Here is a 22,390-nt window from a genome sequence, read left to right as displayed (position 1 = left end):
TATCATCTGCATGTAATGACAATTTTACTTCCTCCTTACCAATTTGGATGCCTTTTATTTCTTTGTCTGATTGCTGTGGCTAGAACTTCCAGCACTATGTTGACTAGAAGTGGAGAAAGTGGGCAACCTTGCTTTGGACCTGATGTTAGGGGGAATGGTTTTAGCTTTTCCCCATTGAGTATGATGTTAGCTGTGGGTTTATCATATATGGCCTTTATTATGTTGAGGTATGATCCCTCTATTCCCACTTTCTTAAGGGTTTTCATCATAAATGGCTGTTGGATTTTATCAAATGCTTTTTCTGCATCTATTGATATGATCATGTGATTTTTATTTTTCATTTTGTTAATGTGGTGTATCACATTAATTGATTTGCGGATGTTGAACCACCCTTGCATACCAGGGATGAATCCCACTTGAGCATGGTGTATGACCTTTTTTATGTATTGCTGAATTCTGTTCGCTAATATTTTGTTGAGGATTTTTGCATCTATGTTCATTAGCGATATCGGCCTGTAGTTTTCTTTTTTTGTGTGGTGTTTTTGTCTGATTTTGGGATCAGGGTGATAGTGGCTTTGTAAAAAAGTGTTTGGGAGTCTTCCCTCCTTCTGGATTTTTTGGAAGAGCTTGAGAATAGGTGATAATTCTTTTTTGAACGTTTTGTAGAATTCACCTGTAAAGCCATCTGGTCCAAGGCTTTTGTTTGTTGGGAGATTGTTGATTACTAATTCAATTTCCCTGGTGGTAATCAGTCTATTCAGGTTTTCTGTTTCTTCTTGAGTTAGCCATAGAAGGTTGTATGCCTCTAGAAAATTGTCCATTTCTTCCAGATTGTCAAATTTGTTGGCATATAGTTGCTTATACTAATTTCTTAAAATTTTTTTGTATTTTTGGGGTGTCTGTTGTCACTTCTCTTTCATTTCTGATTTTATTAATTTGGGTCTTCTCTCTCTCTTTTTTTAATGAGTCTGGATAAAGGTTTGTCAATTTTGTTTATCTTCTCTAAGAACCAATTCTTGGATTCTTTGATCTTTTGTATTGTTTTCTTGGTTTCTATTTCATTTATTTCCGCTCTGATCTTTATTATCTCCTTCCTTGTGCTTGCTTTGGGCTTATTTTGCTGTTCTTTTTCCAGATCCCTTAAGTGTGAAGATAAACTGTTGATTAGTGATCTTTCTTGTTTCTTTAGGTAGGCCTGCAATGCTATGGATTTCCCTCTTAGGACTGCTTTCGTGGCATCCCATAGATTTTGGGTCGTCGTGTTTTCATTTTCGTTTGTCTCGAGATATCTTTTGATTTCTTCCTTGATCTCCTGCTTGACCCATTCATTATTTAGTAGCATGTTATTCAGCCTCCATGAATTGGTGTGTCTTCCAGTTTTTTTCCTGTAGTTCATTTCTAATTTCATAGCACTATGGTCAGAGGAGACAATTGGTATGATTTCAATTTTCTTAAATTTATCAAGACTTGTTTTGTGGCCTAACATATGGTCTATCTTGGAAAATGTTCCATATGCGCTTGAGAAGAACGTGTATTTTGCAGCATTGGGGTGAAATGCTCTGAAAATATCGATTAAACCCAAGTGGTCCAATGGGTCATTTAAGGCTGTTGTTTCCACATTGATTTTCTGTCTGGAAAACCTGTCCATTGTTGTCAGAGGTGTGTTGAAGTCCCCTACTATGATAGTGTTACTGTTGATCTCTCTCTTTATGCCAGTCAATATCTCTTTTATATATTTAGGTGCTCCTAAATATATAGGTGCATAGATGTTTACTAGGGTTATGTCCTCTTGTCGGATCGACCCCTTTATTATTATATAGTGCCCATCTTTGTCTTTTAATATGTTCTTCATTTTAAAGTCTATTTTGTCAGATATAAGTATTGCAACTCCAGCTTTTTTCTCATTCCATTTGCATGAAATATCTTACTCCAACTTTTCACTTTCAGCCTGTGTGTGTCTTTTGATCTGAGGTGAGTATTATACAGCATATACAAGGGTCTTGCTTTCTTATCCACTCAGCCACCCTATGTCTCTTGATTGGAGCATTTAATCTGTTTACATTTAAAGTGATTACTGATATGTACATAGTTATTGCCATTTTTAAATTTCTAGTTAGATTGTTTTCATCTTTCTTCTATTTATAGAAGTCCTTTTAGTATTTCTTGCAATGCTGGCTTGGTGTTAATAAATTCTTTCAGTTTGTTCTTTTCTGGGAAGCTCTTTATCTCTCCATCAACTTTAAATGATAGCCTTACTGGATAAAGCAATCTAGGTTGTAGGCCTTTGTTTTCCATCACTTTGAGTATCTCCTGACACTCCCTCCTGGCCTGCAATGTTTCTGTAGAAAAGTCATTTGATAGTCTTATGGGAGTTCCCTTGTATGTAACCCTCTCTCTTTCTCTTGCTGCTTTTAGAATTCTCTCTTTGTCTTTAACCTTTGCCATTTTAACTATAATGTGTCTCGGTGTGGACCTGTTTGGGTTTATCCAGGTTGGAACTCTCTGCACTTCCTGGGCTTGTATGTTGGTTTCCTTCATCAGGTTAGGGAAGTTTTCAGACATTGTTACTTCAAATATGTTCTCAATCCCTTGCTTCCTCTCTTCACCTTCTGGTACTCCTGTGATGCGCATGTTGTTGCACTTGATGTTATCCCAGAGGTCTCTTAAACCATCTTCATTGTTTTTTATTCTTTATTCTTTCTGTTGTTCTGTTTGGGTGAGCTCTGCTAACTTGTCTTCTAAGTCGCTGATTCGATCCTCTGCTTCATCTAACCTGCTGCTAATTCCTTCAAGTGAGTTCTTTATTTCGGTAATTGTGTTCTTTAGTTCTAACTGGTTGTTCGTTATGATTTCTACATCCTTTTTTATGTCTTCTCTAAGCTCCTTAAACATTCTTATCACCAGTGTTCTGAACTCTGTCTCTGATGGGTTGGTTACTTCTGTTTCATTTGGTTACACTTCTGGAGGTTTCTTCTGTTCTTTTATTTGGGACATGTTTCTTTGTTTCCCCATTCTTGCTGACTCTCTGTGTTTGCTTTGATGTATTAGGCAGATCCCCTAGAGTTCTTATTTCTTGCTGGGTTATCTTATGTAGTATGTGTTCTTTATATTTGACTTGCACTACTTCATTCTTCTCCTCTGCGTGTGCTCCAAAGGTGACTCTTGTTTTGTGTATATTGTCCTGTTAAAGAAGATCTTTAATAGCTTTTCACTTGTGAGTAGGTGGGGTTAACTCCTAGGCTGACTAGTGGTGACACTTGGCTCTGCCCACCGCAGGGTATTCTGCTGCGTGAGAGTTGACCGCTTAAATGTGGTTTGGCCTCTATGGGCTCTTCTGCCTGTAGAGAATTCCCTCTGGGTGTGTGACTTGTAGGTCAAACCCGGTATTATTCTGGTTTGGTCCGGAGTTGGCCTCTGGTTATTTTGAATCTTGTGCCTCTCAAGCTGGACCCTGGTAGGGCAATTTCAGAACAAAGCAAATCACCAAGCACAACAACAACAAAAAAATCAAATACATTCACATGTAAAAACAACCGACAACCCCACTCAACACAGGCAAAGATATCAAAGATATAAAGGCAAACAAAAGAAAACAAAGCAAAACAAAAAGCAGCGCCAGTCTTGGCTTAAGCCCAGCAAGTAATCTCCAGGTCGTCCTCTGCTGTACCAAAGAGTCCCCTGCGTATTGTGCATACAGAGCCGGTCACCTGGTACCCAGAGTGACTTTGGGACTGCAGATTTAGATGCGTGGGGCTGAGGGGTCTGGATGGTAGTTTTTACAAAGTCAGTGCAGTTCCTGCCCTTGCCTGCATATATGCACACTGAGAGTAGCACCAGCAGCCCTGTGTCCAGTTCTCCTGAGTCTTAGGCACTTCTTCCGTGTGTGTGTGTGTGTGTGTGTGTGTGTGTGTGTGTGTGTTTGGCGGGCGGGAGATTTCTGAGCTGCTGAAAGCTGTGAGCGGTGTCTGCTGCTTACTGCTGATCCCTGGGAATGCCTCCACAGATGTAATTGCCCCGCCCTAGGCAGGTCAGAAAGGGTGGGGGCTGGGGATGGAGGGGTCTCTTCTCTCCAAGTCCAGCAAGAATCACACTCTTCCCAGCATCTTCCCTGGGTCAGAGCTGCCTGCCAGTCTTCCCAGAGCCTGAGCACTAAGGCTCCTCTGTAATCTTAGTTCAGGGGCCAGTTTAAGTCTCTGGAAGGGCAGGGGTAGGATTGGAAGAGCGGGGAGGGGGAGGGTCCCAGGTATGGAGTTTGTGTCTTTTGTCACAACACTGGCTGGAGGGCTTCCTTCAGCGATATGAACTGTCTCTTAAGAGCGACAACACTGTTCAAGCTGAAGATACTGAAGTTATTAAATGTGCACTTGCATTCAAGTCCTTTGTTGATGGCATTGACTTTTCTAAATACCAACTCTCCAATGTGATTGCTATGGATGAAACTGCAGTGTTTATGGGCCAAGGATCTCAAATGACAATTGATCAGAGGGGTGCCTCATCAATCTACATTCCCTCCACTGGTTACGAAAGTGCACGTGTTACCTGTATTTTGGCAATTCATCTGGATGGAAAGAAAACCCCACCTCTAATCAGCACTAAAGGCAAGAAAGATAAGGTTGAATGTGTTCCAGGCATTTACATTCTTGAAACCAAAAAAACCTGATGCACACAAGCAGTTATAAGGAAGTGGGTCGATTTAATGCTGCCACTCGTTTTGCGAGGTGGCCAGAGGTCTGCTAGTCTGGGATTCAGCCAGTACTCATCACGCTAAAGACACGAAGAACTTCCTTGCAGAGAGAATAGATTAAATAATGATTCCCGCAGGAATGACTGTCTATCTCCAGACTCTTGATATTGCAATAAACAAGCCATTCAAGGACCACTTGCACATGGAAATCAATGACTACCTTGAAAATAGAATGGAGAGAAATTATCGTGGAAACTTTGTGAAGCCTAGCCTGCAAGAGGTCGTGACTTGGGTGAAGAATTCATGGGTAAAATCACTGACAGCTGTGTTGCCAATGCACTACGAACAGGCTACATGGACAAGAAGTGCTCTTTTAAGGAGAACTCTATGGCTGGACATGGGCTAATGGTTCCACAGGAAATGGAGTCGCAAGAAATTCAAGCTGGAATTCGGGGTTTGGAGAGTTATGACGATGATCCAGAAGAAGATGATATGACTCTATTTGAATAAATGTAATTTTTGTATGTGAATAAATAAATGCAGATTGTTGTACATGAAAAAATAAGACATCCCCTGAAAATAAGCCATAATGCATCTTTTGGAGCAAAAATTAATATAAGCCCTGGTCTCATTTTTTGGGAAATACGGTAGGTACTTCAAAAATATGGCGGTTATAATCATATAAGTAAGCAAAGTGCAGTCACGCCAAAGTGTGAAATGCATTAGTGGTAACTAATATTGTTTTGTGACAAAACAATCCTAAGACCAAATTAGTTTATTTCTTATAAAGAGTGGCAAGATAGACAGTAGGTTTGATTTGAGGCTTGGCAAATAACTTCATTTTGGGAAATGGTTTATGGTTTGGATCAAGTCCCTTCCCAGGTGACAGGCTGATCATTGCCCTGGAAAGACTTGATCTGGGGGATAATAGGGGGGCAGACCTCTTTTGCCAAGGGAGGATCAATGATTAGCCATCCTATAAGACAGGATCCCTACATGCCATGAATGGCTGTGAGGGTGACAGCCAAGCACAGCTCCAAGGAAGGCACGGGCAGCTGCAGTGACTATGCAGGATGCAGGCCTGTCTCTGCAGCAGGAAGCTATGTGTTCCGATACATGTCCTTGGAGGCAGTCATGGAACCTAGAACCCAGAGAGCAGAATGACTCCAGTTGGGGTGAGGGGGGGTTGGGAAGGGGGAAAAGAGCTGCAGGTGAAGTGGAGGTGGGAGAGCCAGGCCAGAGAGCAATGATTGCAAGGAAGTGTGTGGCTGGTGCTCCTCCCATCCTGACTCCAGTTGCTTCTGCATCAGAACAATTTTCTGGGAGACGAACCCAAGAAGTTATGGGTGCAGAACGCAAATGATGTGGAGGAATGTTTTTCACATAGAAAAACCTCCCTTCAGCAGGGAACTCATATCATGTACCAGAGAACAAACATGAATGGAACTTTAAAAACATGGGGATGGGAGTCAATGTTACTACAGCTATGCCCGCCAGGAACTCATTGAGAATAAAGCACTCCTAAGTGCAGGAAGTCATTGATGTCAATCACCGTCTTGGAAACCCAGCCCGGGAAATGGGGAGGGATTGGTGATGGGTGCTAGACATTACTCAAAAGGGTAATGGTGTTTGAGGGTATTTAAGTTGGCTCCTTCTTCCCCATCAAGTGGTATGTATCAACAGGAGAAATCCCAAGTATGTTCCCACCTCTACTGTAGGAAACAAAAGCCTATGGTTGCATCTGGGCTTGCTTGTCTGGTGCAGTGGTTCTCAAATGGGACTGATTTTGTCCTCTCAGGACATTTGGCATTGTCTAGAGACTTATTTCTTTGTCAGTTGTTTTCTTTTTTTTTCGGGGCAGGGGGAGGGTGGTGGCATTCTACTGGCATCTGGTGATTAGAGGTCAGGGATATTGAAACCCCCTACAGTGCACAAGACATCCCTTCCCCCACGACAAAAAAGTATCCAGCCCCAAACCAGCAGTGCCAAGCTTGAGAAACCCTAGTTTGATGCAATGTGAAGGCTCTGTTAATGGAGGGGCTTGTTCCTCGCACCTATCATCTCATTGTAGGTAGAATGTGGAAGTGTCATGGTTAGTCAGTAATCCCTCATTGGTGGCTATACACAGAAGAGGGGGTGAGGAGAAGGCAAAAAATTTTGGGGTGGAAATGAGCCCAAAGGGAACCGTGGACTAACCTCCTATGGTAGATGAAAGGATAAAGGCAGTTTTTCATTCCAAGTCAACTTCTTATTTATTTAAAAACTGCTTTCCTTAAGCACAAAATGTGTACTTCCTTAAGGAACTCTTGAGGCAGAGGAGACCTGCTTAAATTATGGGGATGATGGCTGTACACAGGGCTTTTATGGGGCTAGAAAATTTTTCTGCTTCTTTTGAAGGAGCCTCAAGGAGGAAAGGAAAGGCTGATTCCTTTCCTGCAGTGCAGAGGATGTGGTGAGGATGGGGCGAGTTAGGAATGGAAGGCAGAAAGTGTGAGGATCGTTTGCTTGACCCCAGCAGGTCAGGATCAGAGCAGAGACAGGAACTCTGGGGTACACCTTCAAATCTACCACCCATCTCCCCATCCTGGTAAGCGGAGGGAAGCGAATCCAGGAAGTAGGCCTTCTGCTTTAATGTGAAAACACACACATACACACTCACACACTCCTTTGGAAGATACTCTGGTTTGGATCAAGAAACAGAATAGGCCAAGGTGTTGGGGGAGGGGCAGATGGGCAGGGTAGAGAAAATTTTGAAGGAGTGTGAGGGTTTCAGTGCACCCTATCTATGTGCTATTTCTCACTCCTCTGTTGCAGCCTGAGTGTCTGGAATTGTGGGTTCTTCTCTTTGAGAGATATTCCCACTTGGATGGGGACCAAGGGAATAGAATGAAGGAATTGATTACTTAGATTGTACACACGCGGGAGGGCGGATGCATCTTACAGACTTTCTCTTGCTCGTTGATTGGCAAGACTCTGGCTAATACACCTTTTGTATAAGAGTTGGATGGGGCTTGCGTTGGGTGGGCAGCAGTGGAAGGGAGAAAGATATAGTGAGGAGTGGGTAGCTTCGGCTTGGCTCTGGTCTAGGTTACAAAGAATGGGGCCTACAGGGGGAACCTTGCTTCCTCCCTCTATGTCTCCGCTGCATCTAGAATGCATGTCTATCACAGTCCCCATTATATGTGGTTGGATTCTGTGCACACCTTGCCCAGGAAGCTATGAATCATGTTTCATTCAGAAGGGTACCCTCTGTATCTAACAAAGCCTGGTACACACAGGTATTCAACACGTATTTCACGATGAATTTCTACCTTATCCTATGTGGCTTGCCACAGAAGAGAGGACAAAATTCAGGCAGAAGTTATAGCAAAAAGAGTCTATTGGCTGGTCTATCCCATTTATCCTATCCATCAAAGCCAAAAGGGTGGTAGTGGTGGTGGTAGAATGGGATCCAACAAAGAAGTGAAGGTAATGTCTGAGAAACATGGCCAAGATTTGTGGCCCTGAATCTCTTCATTTAATCATCAAACATTCTCTCTGTATAACCACCCAGACTAGCTCAGTTCCAGTATTCCTTGGCCTGAGGTAGTAGGGCAGTATAACACACTGAAAGTCACAGGTGAGCACCCTGATGCTAGTGAGAGGCACACGCCCTTGGGAGATGATGATGGTGGTTCCTTGTGAGCACAACATTCAGGCCTTCTCTGTCTTGAGAGAGCTAAGGGGATGACACATGTATAGCACTTGGGCCTAGATGAAGGTGCTGTGTCCACACAGGCTCTCCAGGCTGTGAGCATCAGAGACCCTGGGCTCCTTGTAGATTTGTGTCCTTTTAACTGACCAGCTTTCCAGAAGATACATCAAATGTCGTTACAGAACAGATACATAGTGCTTCAGCATCTTTAAGGGGCTGAAGATGTGTGTTCTAGTCCTGGCCCATCCTTCCACTTTCAAGTGTGACCTTGAGCCTCTTGGAGCTTGAGCCACCTCATCTAAAGCGTTTTTCCTGTATCACAGGGCAATTGTGAGGCTCAAGTGCGTTGATATGTGGGAATGCTTTGTAAACTGTAAAGTTCTATGCAATATGAGCTGGTTCTTATAAGTTATTTATTCAGGGAAGCAGCAGATGAACCCCCACATCAATGCAGTCCCAGCCATTCCTTCAATCAGGGTCTGCCTGCAGGGAAGTGCAACTTCAATTTCTTGAGGCAGCTGGGAGCTGGAGGGCTTTAGCCCATGTCCATGTCTCTGGCTCCATCTAACACTCTGGTCAAGGTAGCCGGGGCCTGGCAGAAGGCTGTTGAGACCCCTTATTTAGTTCGCTGGTAGAACTGGAAGACAGCTTTCTCCTGCTCATATGTCTCGATTGAGCCAGGTCGAAGGCGCCGGATTTCAGCGATGGCATCTCCTGCAGCCAGGCCGCACTCCTTCACCAAGTAACAGGCCAGCATGGTGCCAGTGCGGCCAAAGCCCAGGGCACAGTGCACTCCCACAGCCTGTGAAAGGGGAGCTTAATGGGGTGGAGCCTGACATCCTCCCAACACTCTCCTGCCTCTCACTTGAGTTGGTCTCTTTCTCCCTACAGCTCCTTCTTCTGGGTCAGGCCCAGGACTGCACACGTCTCAGGCTCTCAGATGCAACAAGTGAAACCAAAGTCAGGGAGAGCTGTCTTGTACCTGGTGGCTTGGAGGCCACCAATCACCAGCAAAACGGCTGGTTCAAGCGCTGGTCTCCTGGCCTGCCTCCCCACAACCATCTACTTGCGCTTTCTAGTGTAGAAGCCACTGGCTGTGGGCAGTTACCGAGTACCTGAAATGCTGCTAGTCCAAATGGAGATGTGATGTAAAATGCAACCAGGTTATGAAGATGTAGTACAAAAAGCAATGAAAATATCTAAGAATTTGTTTTACATTAATTATATGTTGCAATGATAATATTTTTGACTTACGGGGTTAAATTATATTATAAAAATGAATTTCTCCTGCTTTTTTACTTTTTAAAGTGTGGCTGCTAGAAACTTTGGCTCCATTATATTTGGACGGAGCACTTGGAGACTGCTGAATAGCCTCTGCCTCTGACTTTGACCCCCATCTCTCCCAAGTCTGTCCACCCCTTCTCCTCCTCAACTCTCCAAAGGAGCTAGTTGTTAGTTTCCTCTCCACAAGGTCGGTTTACACCGCTGGGCCCTCTTTACTCCCCGCCCTTTGACGTCCTGGTTGCACCTGTTGTCTCCCGGCCCCTCGGTCTTCCCCCAATCTCTCTCCCAGCCTTGACTTCCCCAGCTCCGCCAGTTCCCCACTGACCCCTCCCAGGCCCCGCCCTCCTTGCGCTGACCCCGCCCACTGACCTCGCCCCGGGCGTTGGCCTCGTCCACGAGCTGCACGAAGCAGTCGATCTGCTCCGGGGAGGGCGGGGAGAAGTCCGGGATGCGCAGTCTGTGCAGGGTGAGGCCGGGGCAGCTGTCGCTGTGCGGGGGCCCGCGCTCCGTCAGGGAAACCAGGTGCCGCACGCCCAGGTCCAGCAGGAACTGGTAGTGGGCGGCGAGCCGGGGCAGCGCCAGCCCAGCCAACCGGCCAGGGAGCACCCACGAGAAGTTGGGGGGCTGCACGCTCATGGCTGGGGGAGGGCCCAGGAATAACGAGTCACCTAGGCAAGGCAGCCCGTTCCGCTCCAGCCACTCGTCCGCTCGCTCGCCTGAGCCGGACAATCCCCACCTACCCAACACTGGCGTCCAGGGCTACATCCCTATTTGCCAGGGAGGATTGACCCAGCTATGAATGACCAAGAGAAATACCAATCGGACCCCGGCCCGACTTGGATACTCGTTGATTGGTTGGATAGACAAAATGGGCGGATTACGGCAGCGGCGCGCATGGAGATTGGAGCAATGCTGACAGCCAAGAAGAAAAACCTACGACAAATTTAAGAATTGTTTTCTTGGATGACTGCTCTCTGGCGGTCGGTGGGAGTTACTGCATCACTGGCCAACTGCCCCTGCCGCCCAAATGCTTGGCGTCTTCTTAGTTTCTTTATAGTGGATGCCTAAGGGGCTAAGAGATGGCAAATCTACTTCTGCCTTGGGGGAAGAATCTCCTCTACAATAACTGTGACTAGTCATAATTAGTGACTTTCTGAACTCGTCCAGTAGGAGGGAATCACTACCGTACAGGGGACTATTCTCATTTTTCCATTGCTGGAATTATTAAAAATACTGGGCTGTCATCTGGTGCCCTGAAATTAACAAAAGTAGTTAAGTACTTACTGTATGCCAAATACTATTCTAAGCACTTTACATGTATTAACTCATTTAATTGTCACAATAATCTTATGAGGTAGGTAATCTAATTAACTTTATTTTACAGATGAAAAAATTGAGGCTTTGGAAAGGTTCAGGAACTTGACCAAGGATGACTGATGGCTGGGGATTTCAAACCAAACAGCCTGGCTCCACAGTCTTAAACAACACAATATTGTTTCCTAAAGTTAAATGGAAGGTTACCACCTTTTCACATAACCATCCTCATGCCTCCAAATATGTGGGTTAAAAGTTGCAGGATTTCTTAATTTGTATTTCATGATTTCCAAGCTCTCTGAGTTGCCCTCCCCTAGGGGAGGCTAGTGTTTATCAGTGTTGTTCATAGAAAGTGGGAACCTAGATCTGAACACAGTGTCTCCGCTGTGATCTAATTGGTTCATATCCTTATTTGAACAATGTGCTTCTAGTGATGCAGACTAATTATAATTATGAAAGCAGTTGACCCTTATTAAATGTGCTTGTGTACCAGGCCCTGTGCCAAGTGCCTTCTGAAAGAACCACATGCAGAAAATATTTTTGTATCACTTTTGTACATGAGTAATCCGAGGCTTAGAAAACTTGATTAACTTGGTCAAGGACACACAACTAGTAAGTGGCTGGGCTGGTTGAGCCAAATTCTCTCTTGTTCCAAGCCCAAGTCACTTAGCTTCCCTCCCTCTGTCTCCACGTACCCCTGACACACACATTTGACCACTTAAAGTTCTGGTTTCAGCAAAATGAAAAGGAATTTCTCTTTCCTCAAAGGTCAAAGCCTGCTCTGATCCTGTGGAAAATGCACTTACCACTTACCCAGACAATGCTGAAGCATTGCCTCCAAAGCCTCTCCCTGGATTCCAGGAGCTGCCAAATCCACACTTTCCTCCCCATCTGTGCAATCACAGCCCTGATTAAGCCCTTCTCATTTGCACACTCATTTCCCACAAAACTACCTATCAATCTGTCTAGCCCACGTCAATTCATTCCTTTCTGTTCTTCCCTGCTGTGCCTCTCAGCCACCAGTACCACCCCCCACTCTTTTCTGGTTGCACTGCCTCTGCAGACAAGAACCCACCACTTGCTTCTTTCAAATTGAACTTTTCTCAGTCTCTTTACTTTGCTCTCCTTTCTCTGTTCCCTCCACTCATCAGGGGAAAACTTCCCACATCTTTCCCCACCACCTTATACCCCGTCTTGTCTCCTTGAGAACCAACTCAATGCCCATCTTCTCCAGAGAAAAGAAAGACATTTCTGGGGGAGACAGAGATTCTTTTCTCCCCTGAGCCCCCCTTCCCCCAACAGTGATTTTCCCCCATGGGTGGATCTGCGGGGGTAGAAGTGCATCCTTTTATCTACCTGGGCCTCCTTCTGGAAAGGCCAGTTGCCTCTCTTTGTAGGAATTCTTTCCTCTTCTCTACTGCTCTGTCCCTTCCAATAGACCCTGGGTGAAAAGGCTCAGGGTCCCTGCTTTGGGCTGTGTCCCGTTTTCAAGGGAGCTATTTAATATTCTGTCTTGGACCCAGGGAGCCTCAAACTAAAAGGAAAAGTCCGTTCTGATGGTTTCCTGAGTAGGACCCCTGCAACTTAACAGTGTCAGCAGTCTGTACGAGCCCCTCCCCCTTTTGCAATACTGACCTGTTTTTCCTTTCTCCTCTGTAAAGTGTTACCTGACCCTCAGGAAGATTTTGGCTTTTTCTGTACTCCCATCTCACTTCATATAAATAGGTATTCCCAGTATGGCAGTTATGTTATTGGGTTGGTGTTACCTATTTGTATAGAAGCATCACTCTATCTTTGAATTCCATACATCTCATGGAGCTTGATACACAGTGCTCAAAAATGTTAAATGAACCAATGAGTGAAAAAATAAAAAGTAAGTAGAATGCATAGTAGGCAAGACTGTGAATGTATATTTCTAGGTGTGTATGTGAGTCTCCAGGACTAGGTGACAATGTGTGTTTGTATTTGTTTGTTTATTTGTTTATTACTCACCCACTGCCCTTTCCCCTTTGGGAACCATCAGCTTGTTCTCTATCTCTGTGGGTCTGTGTATCACTTTTTTTTTTTTTTAAGATTTTATTGGGGAAGGGGAACAGGACTCTATTGGGGAACAGTGTGTACTTCCAGGCCTTTTTTCCAAGTCAAGTTGTTGTCCCTTGAGTCTTAGTTGTGGAGGGTGCCGTTCAGCTTCAAGTTGTTGTTTTTTCAGTCTTACATGTGGAGGGCGCAGCTCACCTGCAGGTCCAGTTGCTGTTGCTAGTTGTAGTGGGCACAGCCCACCATCCCTTGTGGGAGTCGAACCGGCAACCTTGTTGTTGAGGGGATGCACTCCAACCAACTGAGCCATCCAGCTCAGCTCAAGGTGGGTGCCCTGTTCAATCTTAGTTGCAGGGGGCGGAGCCCACCATCCTTGTCGGACTCTAGGAATCGAACTGGCAACTTTGTGGTTGAGAGCAACAACCACAATCAGTACCATTACCTATAAACAGTGAAGCTATTCTGCTGTCTATTGGATGCATATCAGTGTGGAGTGCAGAGGCTTTGACATGATCTGGGTGTGGCCAGATTACCATGAATATTTTAATAAAAATCTTTCCACAAGATGGCACAGATAACTTTTTCTTGTTTCTCCTTTTTTTTCTGTCTTGTTGAAAATTTATAATTTGCATACTGTTACAGAATATACTATCACTGAAATCTTACAATTTACTGTTGATTTCTTGTACTTCTGACAATTCTACTGATGTCATGGCACTTTAAATTATGTTTTTCCTTTAGACCATTCAAGGAGCACATTGAGACTTCATGCTGGGATGTTGAAGGACGGTGCCTTATACCAGAAGCTATGATTAAGGGGTTTGGAGATAGGGAAGGAGTTGGGGGCTAGGCTTTAGTTTTTGCAAAGCTATTCATCAAAGTCAGGTGAGGGCAGAATCAAAGAAGAGGGAGCACTCAGTTTGGTAAGAGACACTTTTGTGATATAAACCATTTTGAAGAACTCTCTCACTTCTACCATTCGTGTGGCTACAACCTCTTTTTTTTTGCCTTGGATCTGAAAGGAAAATATTACTGGACATATTTGCATTGCAGTTTTCACAGCATAAATGTCAAAATTGGAAGACATCTTAAGAGATTTCCTGGTTTTACCTCTCCATTTTTAGGTGAGGAAACTAATGGTCACTCATTTGGTCCAGGCTAGGACTCAATCCATTCTATCAAACATCATTGAGTCACTAAACTGTGTAACCTAGACCAAGTTACTTAAACTTTCTAAGTCTCTATTTCCTCAACTATGAAATATACAGAGTATGCCAAAAAAATCTATACACATTTTAAGAAAGAAAAAAACTATTAAAATTGTAATACTCAATATATACCGATAACAAAAGATGAATACAAGTCATGTGTATACCTTTTTTTGGCACCTCTGGTGTGTATCTATTGTCTATGATGACATAGATTATTAAGGATTATTATTAATATGGTTAAATAAGCTAAGAATATGTAAAGTACCTAGCAAAGTACTGGCACATAATTGATGCTCAAAAGATGGAAGCTACATACTGCTACTACCACCATCATCACAGGATGATGAGAATAAATGAAGAAACATCACTTATGTGAAGTGTGAAGTGGTTGGCAGAATTCTAAGATAGTCCCAAATGACCCACAACCTTCCAGGAGAGGATATCACTCCTATGATTATGTTATGTTACATGGCAAAAGAGGGCCATGTGGCAAGATGGCCTCTAGGATCTGAGTGGGTCCCAGCTGACAGCTGCTTAGAAAGCAGGGACTTCAGTCCTACAAATGAAGAAAGTGAATTCTGCCAATCTGAATGAACTTGGTAGAGGACCCAAGCCTCTGAAGAGAGTTGAAGCCTGGTTGGCATCTTAATTTCAGCCTGAGGAGATCCTGGCCAGAGGATCCAGCTAACTAATAACTGGACTTCTGACCTACAGAACTGTGAGATAATAAATGGGTGTTTTTTAAGCCACTAAATTTGTGGCAATTTGTTATGCAGCAAAAGAAAACTAATACAGATGCCCTATGTGGGGACAGAGTCCCAGAGAGCAGTTTCCAGGCTCTTGGCCTCACATGGAAAGGTGCTGGATCGGATAGTAGATGGCTATCCGCTGTGGCTAATTGGCCATCAGCTGTAACCAGTTAGCGAATTAGCCACTAATATAACTGCCGTGGCTGCCTCGGTTGGTTGGTTGGTCGGTTGGCAGGCAGAAAAGTGGACAGTGGATTGTGGATCGTGTGGATCCTACTTGGTGTGTATGTCTCGCCCGGCCGCTAGTGAGACTGATGTGCAGGAAGACCTCTTGTTGGGGTACTGGCGGATGTTTGCTCCCTGTGTCTCCAACCCAGCCACCAGTGAGAATATAGTGGTATGACTCCCCTATCTATGGCTCCGTGGGTGTTCCTTTTTGGCCTGACCATATCCTGTGTTCTTACCTGGAGAGTGGGAGCTGAGACCCCGCATGACACATGGTGCAGCAAGCCAGGGTATGGTGCCGGCCAGGACTTTCAGAAGGGCAGTGGGGCAGTTTGTGCATATGAACACTCAGTCTCAGGAAGCCCGTGAGGAGCGGTGCCAGGAACAGGAAACATGATCTGCTTGGGAGAAATGTGACCCCTCGGTGAATTGGTGGTCCTCTGAAGCCTCCGGATGGCACACCGCCCTGTTGGCCAAAGCAGCGACATGGTGGTCTGCTGCTGCCGTGGGCTCCTAGAGTTGTGGACATCTTACACTGAGGCCTCCACCCACTTGGACTCCTGGCACGGCGAGCAGGATTCCGACCAGGTAGGAATGGAGTCTGACTCTGGGCAGGAGGACATGTGCCCTCACACAGGGTGTGGTACCCGGTAGCCACTGTTCTCAGGAGTTAGACCCCCGAGGAGGGCTGGGAGGACATGGATGGCTCTCTGGCCAGTGTGGAGAGGGCCCTGTAGGTTCTAGCTGAGCAGTTGCCGGAGGAGGAGAAGGGTACAGCCAGTCGTGTGGGCTGGACGTTCCTCACCATCTTGTGTCTAACATAGAAGACGTGCTTAATGAAATAGCTCAGGTACCAGACCAGCAGCCCCGGTGGGAGGCGCTGGAAGCTTGGGACCACCAGTTAGAGGAGGTTCTCACCACGTTGCCTCATAACTCGGAGGAAGCGCTTGCTGGGATAGCCCAAGTGCGGGACCAGGTATCCTGGTGGGAGGCACTGGAAGCTCAGGTCCGCCTGTTAGAGGATGAGCCTGACAGTGGAGACTCTGAGGCAGAGGCGGATAATGCGAGTGGAGACAATGTAGCTCCCTACCCCCACTCCCAGTCCATCTTGAAGCAAAAAGTAAAACATGAGCAACCTTTGGGCCCCAGGGGCATTGCTGCCGGCAACCCAGCTGTGACTGAGTTCACAACCTATACCCCTTACACTCCCACTGAATTGCAGGAGCTGGGGAGGTGGTGCTGACAGCACCCTGGAGAGCCAATCTTGGCTTGGCTACTGTGTCTATGGGATGAGGGGGCAGACAGCATTCTCTGTTCCCCAGGCAAAATGGAAAAGCTAGCCTTCCTGAGAGTGCATCCATCCCTGCGACAAAGGTTACAGAATTGCCATAGGTTGGCCCAAGACCAGGGCACCATTCTCTAATGGAGTGGCTCACTGCTGTGGTACGCACAGTATGGAGAAGGGCTGTCAATCTGCCAGACACTGTGAGTAAACAGCAATCATATACGGAACTTACTCAAATCATCTGTGAAATGGGTATGAGACATGCTATGTTCAAACCTAATATGCAGGGGCCAAATGATGAGCGTTTTACAACCAGCATGAGAGATCTGGTTTTGGATGCTGCCCCTGCAAGGGCTTTTGGATCCTTGGTTGCCATTCTTTTTTTTTTTTTTTTTTTTTTTTTTAGTTTTATTTTATTTTATTTTATTTTTACATCCCTCACACCGTGAACCCCCCTCCCCCCATCCACCACCACCCCGACCTCACACCGAGCCATCACATTATACACATAAAATTATAGTTGGCATTCATTAATGTCCAGCCTCTGGTGTACAATGCCATGACCAGGCATCCACAGTATCCCTGAGGTGGTCTCCCAAACAGGACACATGTCCATCGGATACCCAACAAAATCCCCAAACACTATTGAATAAGTTTCCCAAAGTAATTCTCAAAAAACCCTGAGGCCATCCTGTGGTCACCAGCCACCCCCCAATCCCTTCACCCTACCCCCCATCCCCAACCCCCTCCCCCCCGCCCATCTAACAACTCTCGGTTTTTTGTGTCCCCAAAACTGTTTCTGATTAGTTCATACACATATTCTTTTCTTTAGATTCCGCATATAAGTGAGATCATATGGTACTTGGTTGCCATTCTTATGCCCTGTGTGGGGCGGCGGATCCATGAATTTACCATTGTCATGGCCACCCTACAGGATGTTGAAAGCTGGTGACAAAGGAAGTTAAGACAGGAGGTCCAAGAAGTCGAGACCCCGAAGCCCAAATCTAAGGTAAGGGGGCAAGGTCGCGGGCCTCAGAGAGTAACAGGCATGCAGCGTGATCTCATGGCAGCAGGGGTCGATCGTGAAAAAATAGACTGACAACCCAATGCACCCTTGTTGGAACTTTGGAAACAGTTGCACACGGCACAACAATTCCAAAGAAGCCTAAAGGAGAAGTCCGGGAAAGCACGACCCATGTCCTTCCAGTACTTCATGCAGTTGCTTGAGACTGACTCCTTTCAGCTTGATTAAGGGTGGGGCCAAGGTAACCAGTCAGAGGGGACGAGCGGAGACCGGAGGCCCCACGTGGAACTGTCCATACATTGGTCCCCTTCTAATGTGCAGAGGGTTTTGGCCCTAGTTGACACTGGCACAGACTGCAGTCTTGTTTATGGGAACCCAGAACTATTCCCCGGACCAGCAATCTGCATTGATGGCTACGAGGGAAAGATTGTGACTGGAAAAGCTATTTCCTTACCACTGGGTATAGGAAGGCTTCCTACCCGTATCTACAAGGTGTATGTCTCCCCTGTTCCAGAATATATTCCAGGGGTGGATGTGCTACATGGCATTAGTTTACAGACGTTGGTGGGTGAGTTCCATCTCCGGATCTGGGTGGTGAAAGCAGTGACACATGCGCATGCTCACCACCCTCCTCAAGTGTTGCCACAACCCAGCGTGTGGTTACAGTGCAACAGTACCGCCTGCCAGGAGGGCAGGAAGAGATTGGTCATACAATTTTGGAATTGGGGAAGGCACGTATTGTTACGTCGACACATAGTCCCTTTAACTCCCCAGTATGGCATGTCAAGAAGCCAGATGGGATCTGGCAAATGACTGTGGACTATAGGGAGTTAAATAAGGTGACGCCACCTTTGCACGCTACAGTACCTTCGATTCACGATTTGATGGATCGTCTGACTGTCCGCCTGGGAACGTATCACTATGTAGTGGACTTGGCCAATGCTTTTTTCTCCACTGACATTGCACACAAGTGTCAAGAGCAGTTTGCTTTCACTTGGGATGGGTGGCAATGGACTTTCTAAGTCCTTCCACAGACATACTTCCACAGCTCCACTGTCTGCCATGGGCTTGTAGCCCAGGACTTGGCACAGTGGGATCACCCGTCCTCTGTGGCCTTGGTTCACTATGTTGGTGATATTTCACTAATATCTGATTCTCTTTCAGATTTAGAGCAAGCAGCTCCCTCTCTTGTCTGCCACCTGAAGTCACATGGCTGGGCAGTGAACGAGGAAAAGGTCCAAGGCCCTGGCTTATCTGTTGTTTGTGGGTGTTGCGTGGTTGGGTAAGACAAAGGTCGTACCTGAGACAATTATCGGCAAAATATAAGCATTTCCCCGGCCAGCCAAGGTCTCCCAACTGCAGACATATTTGGGTCTGCTGGGGTATTGGTGGGCTTTTGTACCCCGTTTAGCACAAATGGTAAGGCCCTTGTATAACATGATTAAAAAGGGGGCCTTGTGGGATTGGAAAAAGGTTATAGAGCAAGACTTTGTTGCCACAAAACAGGCAGTGCAACAGGCACAGGCTATGCAAGTAGTAGACCCTGGCCACCCATTTGAACTTGATGTTCACATAACTCAAGAGGGGTATGGTTGGGGCCTCTGGCAACAGCAGGAGTGTCTCCAGTTGCCAGTGGGATTTTGGTCCCAATTGTGGAAAGGAGCAGAAGTCCGCTATTCTCTAATAGAGAAACAGCTGGCTGCTGTGTACGCAGCCCTAGTGGCCACAGAAGCCATCATAGGAACTGCATGGGTGTTGATTAGAACAACGTATCCCATCCAGGGGTGGGTCCTACATGGACCCAGGGACCCAAAACTGGGGTGGCACAAACACCCTTCTCGCCAAGTAGGGTGCCTACTTGGAGCAACATAGCACCCTTAGTTCAAGCCCTTTGAGCACAGAGCTACAACAGGTCTTGGAGCCTGTGGAGCTTGTAGTCCAGGCTGAGCCAAGCACTCTGCCTAGAGAGGAGGACTTGGAGCCCTCGCCCTACAGAGAAGGACAGCCCCCAGTACCTGAGGATACCTGGTGTACTGATGGTTCTAGCTGGGGAGCTGTAGCCGTTTGCTGGCTATTAGTGTGCAGCCCAAAACAGACACCATTTGGTTTGGTACTGGGATGGGCCAGAGCAGCCAGTGGGCTGAGCTATGGGCTATGTAGATGATAATCAGCAATGAGCCCGGGCCCCTAGTTATTCGTACTGACAGCTGGGCAGTGTTCCAGGGCCTAACATTGGGGCTCCCTCTGTGGAAACATCAAAACTGATTGGTATGACACCATCTACTGTGGGGTCAAGCCATGTGGCAGGACCTCTGGGACCTAGGGCAAAGAAAGGAGGTGACCCTAATGCATGTCACAGGTCACTCCCCCTTAGTGTCCCAGGTAATGATGAAGCAGATGCCTTAGCACAGGTCCGAAAGTTAGAACGGGCCCCTGCCACTGATGTGGCCCACTGGCTGCATAGGAAATTGCAACATGCTCAAAGCTAAACCATCTGTCATGTGAGCAGATGCTGGGGTCTGAGTTTGAAATGGCAGGAGATATTAGATGCCTTCTGTGACTGTACCATCTTTGCCCAGGACAATTCCCAAAGGTGGAGGCTCCCCTGGGAGACTTACGCGAGGGAGGGTGTCCCTCACTCGCTGGCAACTGGATTACATTAGACCCTTGCCTAAGGCTCGCAATGCGATATATGCATTCACAACAGTGGACACTGCTACGGGGTCGATGTTTGCTTGGCTGTCTGGCTGTGGATCAGCGGCATACAGTGGTCGCTCTTACATGGCTGTGCGCCTTCTATGGATGCCCTCAAGTCATTGAAAGTGACAGGGGTACTCATTTTATGGGGCAAGAAGTGCAGGGCTGGGCTGCCAGGATGGACGTGCAATGGTTGTTTCATACCCTGTATAACCCACAAGCAGCTGGCATGATTGAACACTATAATGGCCTTTTGAAGCAAGGTCACGGGTGTCAAAACACCCTCCCACGATGCGCGACTGGGCCTCACAGTTATGGGACATCTTGAGAATCCTGAATGAGAGACCATGGAAGGGAGGGCCTCTGCCAGTAGAAGCTTTGCTACATTGAATCTCTGCTCCCATTCAGTTACAGGTTACCGCATGTGAAACCTGTTAAAGCCAGGCTACGGCAGAAATGGAAACATTTTGCTGCCAGCATCCACATGCTTGAAAGCAGGGGAATGGCAGCAATGGACTTGGCCCTAGCAGGTCAAAAGCCCCCACTGTTGGTGGTGGGGCCTGATAGCCCCATGGGGGGCTGGTTTGACTCATGATTTGCAAGCGATGCCAGGCGTGGTGGCCGACTGGCCACCGCAAGTGACTGTGGTATACGGAGGTCCCGATGCTGGGACGATTTTGTGGGGAACCTATGAGCTCCTACTATGGCCTATTATGGGGTCCCCTGTTCTGTTACATGTTGAAACTATGCAAAGGACCCTAAGCACTACCATAAATATCTGGTAGCACAAACCGGGAAAGGTGCCAGTAGCAGTGACCCTCCTTTCCCAGGACAAAAAGCTAGCATGTATCCTCCCAGATGGAAGGGATTTACCATTGTTGGTTCCTAAGACTGCTATTTCTTTCCACCATAGGTGCCTATTGGCTAATATGGCGCAAGGCCCTTCTTGGAAGACGCCTGTTGCTTAGACTGTGAGGCGAGACCCTGGAGGGATGGAGTGTGGGGACAGAGTCCCAGAGAGCAGTTTCCAGGCTCTCAGCCTCATGTGGAGAGGTACTGGTTCAGGTAGTAGATGGCCATCAGCTGTGGTTAATTGGCCATCAGCTGTAACCAGTTGGCCAATTAGCCACTGATGTAACTACCATGGCTGCATTGGTTGGTTGGTAGGCAGAGAAGCGGACGGCAGATTGCAGATCGTGTGGATCCTACTTTGTGTGTGTGTCTTGCCCGGCCGCCAGCGAGACTGGGGTGCAGGAAGACCCCTTGTTGGGGTATTGGCAGATGTTTGCTTCCTTTGTCTCCAACCCAGCTGCCAGCGAGAATATAGTGGTATGACTCCCCTATCTGTGTCTCCGTTGGTGTTCCTTTTTGGCCTCACCATATCCTGCGTTCTTATGTGGGGAGCAGGAGCTGCATGACACCCTGCATGACACCCTATTTATTTTTTTATCTTTAATATGCTGATTTCAATACTAGACCTTTGAGATTTCTAAACTGCTATCTTATTTCTTGTCTTTTTCCCATGTTTTAAGTCTTCCAGTCTCCAAAACATAGACCACATAGGTCCATTTTCCAGTACAGATACAACAAATAGAACGAACCACTGGAACTCAGGAATTGTCAATACCTGATTTCCTCTAGGTGCCTTCCCAGCTTCTGGCTATTCCTCTGACCACCTTTAGGCCAGTGCTTCTCAAAGTGTGATACACAGTTGAGCAACACTGGCATCACCTAGGAGCTTGTGAGAAATTCAGAATCGCAGGCCCTGCCCTACACCTGTGGGATCCCCACCTGGTTCATATGCACACCTATGCCTGAGACGCCTTGTTGTAAAACCAGCTTGTCCTGCAGCTGTTTTTCCTTTTGCTTAATGAGTATTGGTAGTACATAAAACATGGTCTGGCCACAAGAGGTTGTGCCTTAGACATCTGTAGAATCTCCTCTCTGGAACTGAGAAGCTTTGGCTGAGCTGGGCTGTGGGCAGAAGAGCCAACTTCACAGGGTGAAGTCAAAAGAGGCCTAATTAGCCTGGGTGAAAGCTTGAGGTCAATTAGAAATGCCTAACAGTCCCTGATTAGAACAATCTATTGCTGTATTTACAGGTTAGGAATATGGCCAAGAAAAATACACTACGTGTACATTGTGATTTTCCTGTTTTTGTTCCAAGGAAGGGCTTGGTTCTCAGA

General features: G+C 46.4%; 1 protein-coding gene across 2 annotated transcripts; it reads right to left on the bottom strand.

Moving 5' to 3' along the window:
- Positions 1-1,187: 1,187 nt before the first annotated feature.
- DUSP23 (dual specificity phosphatase 23) lies at positions 1,188-10,490 on the bottom strand. 2 transcript variants are annotated; one of them, XR_013991743.1, is made up of 3 exons: positions 10,032-10,490; positions 7,996-9,180; positions 1,188-3,451 (listed from the first exon to the last, which is right to left on the bottom strand). XR_013991743.1 is itself a non-coding variant. In XM_081026352.1 (2 exons), exons 1-2 carry the CDS (start codon positions 10,296-10,298, stop codon positions 8,995-8,997), a joined length of 453 nt encoding a protein of 150 aa, XP_080882478.1. In that variant the 5' UTR covers positions 10,299-10,490; the 3' UTR covers positions 6,538-8,994. The 2 variants fall into 2 exon arrangements, 1 of the variants encoding a protein (XP_080882478.1); XM_081026352.1 differs by lacking the exon at positions 1,188-3,451 and having other exon boundaries at positions 6,538-9,180.
- Between the last annotated feature and the right edge of the window lie 11,900 nt (positions 10,491-22,390).

The sequence above is a fragment of the Rhinolophus hipposideros genome (assembly GCF_964194185.1).
Source record: "Rhinolophus hipposideros genome assembly, chromosome: 19".
Lineage (NCBI taxonomy): Eukaryota > Metazoa > Chordata > Mammalia > Chiroptera > Rhinolophidae > Rhinolophus > Rhinolophus hipposideros.
This window is presented reverse-complemented; position numbering and strand designations above follow the sequence as displayed.

Excerpts from the sequence above, each read along its gene's own strand:
- DUSP23 (XM_081026352.1), bottom strand. The coding sequence starts at position 10,298 with ATGAGCGTGCAGCCCCCCAACTTCTCGTGGGTGCTCCCTGGCCGGTTG. Across the intron at positions 9,181-10,031 it reads AGGCCAACGCCCGGGGCGAG|GCTGTGGGAGTGCACTGTGC; the intron begins GTCAGTGGGCGG and ends CCCCTTTCACAG.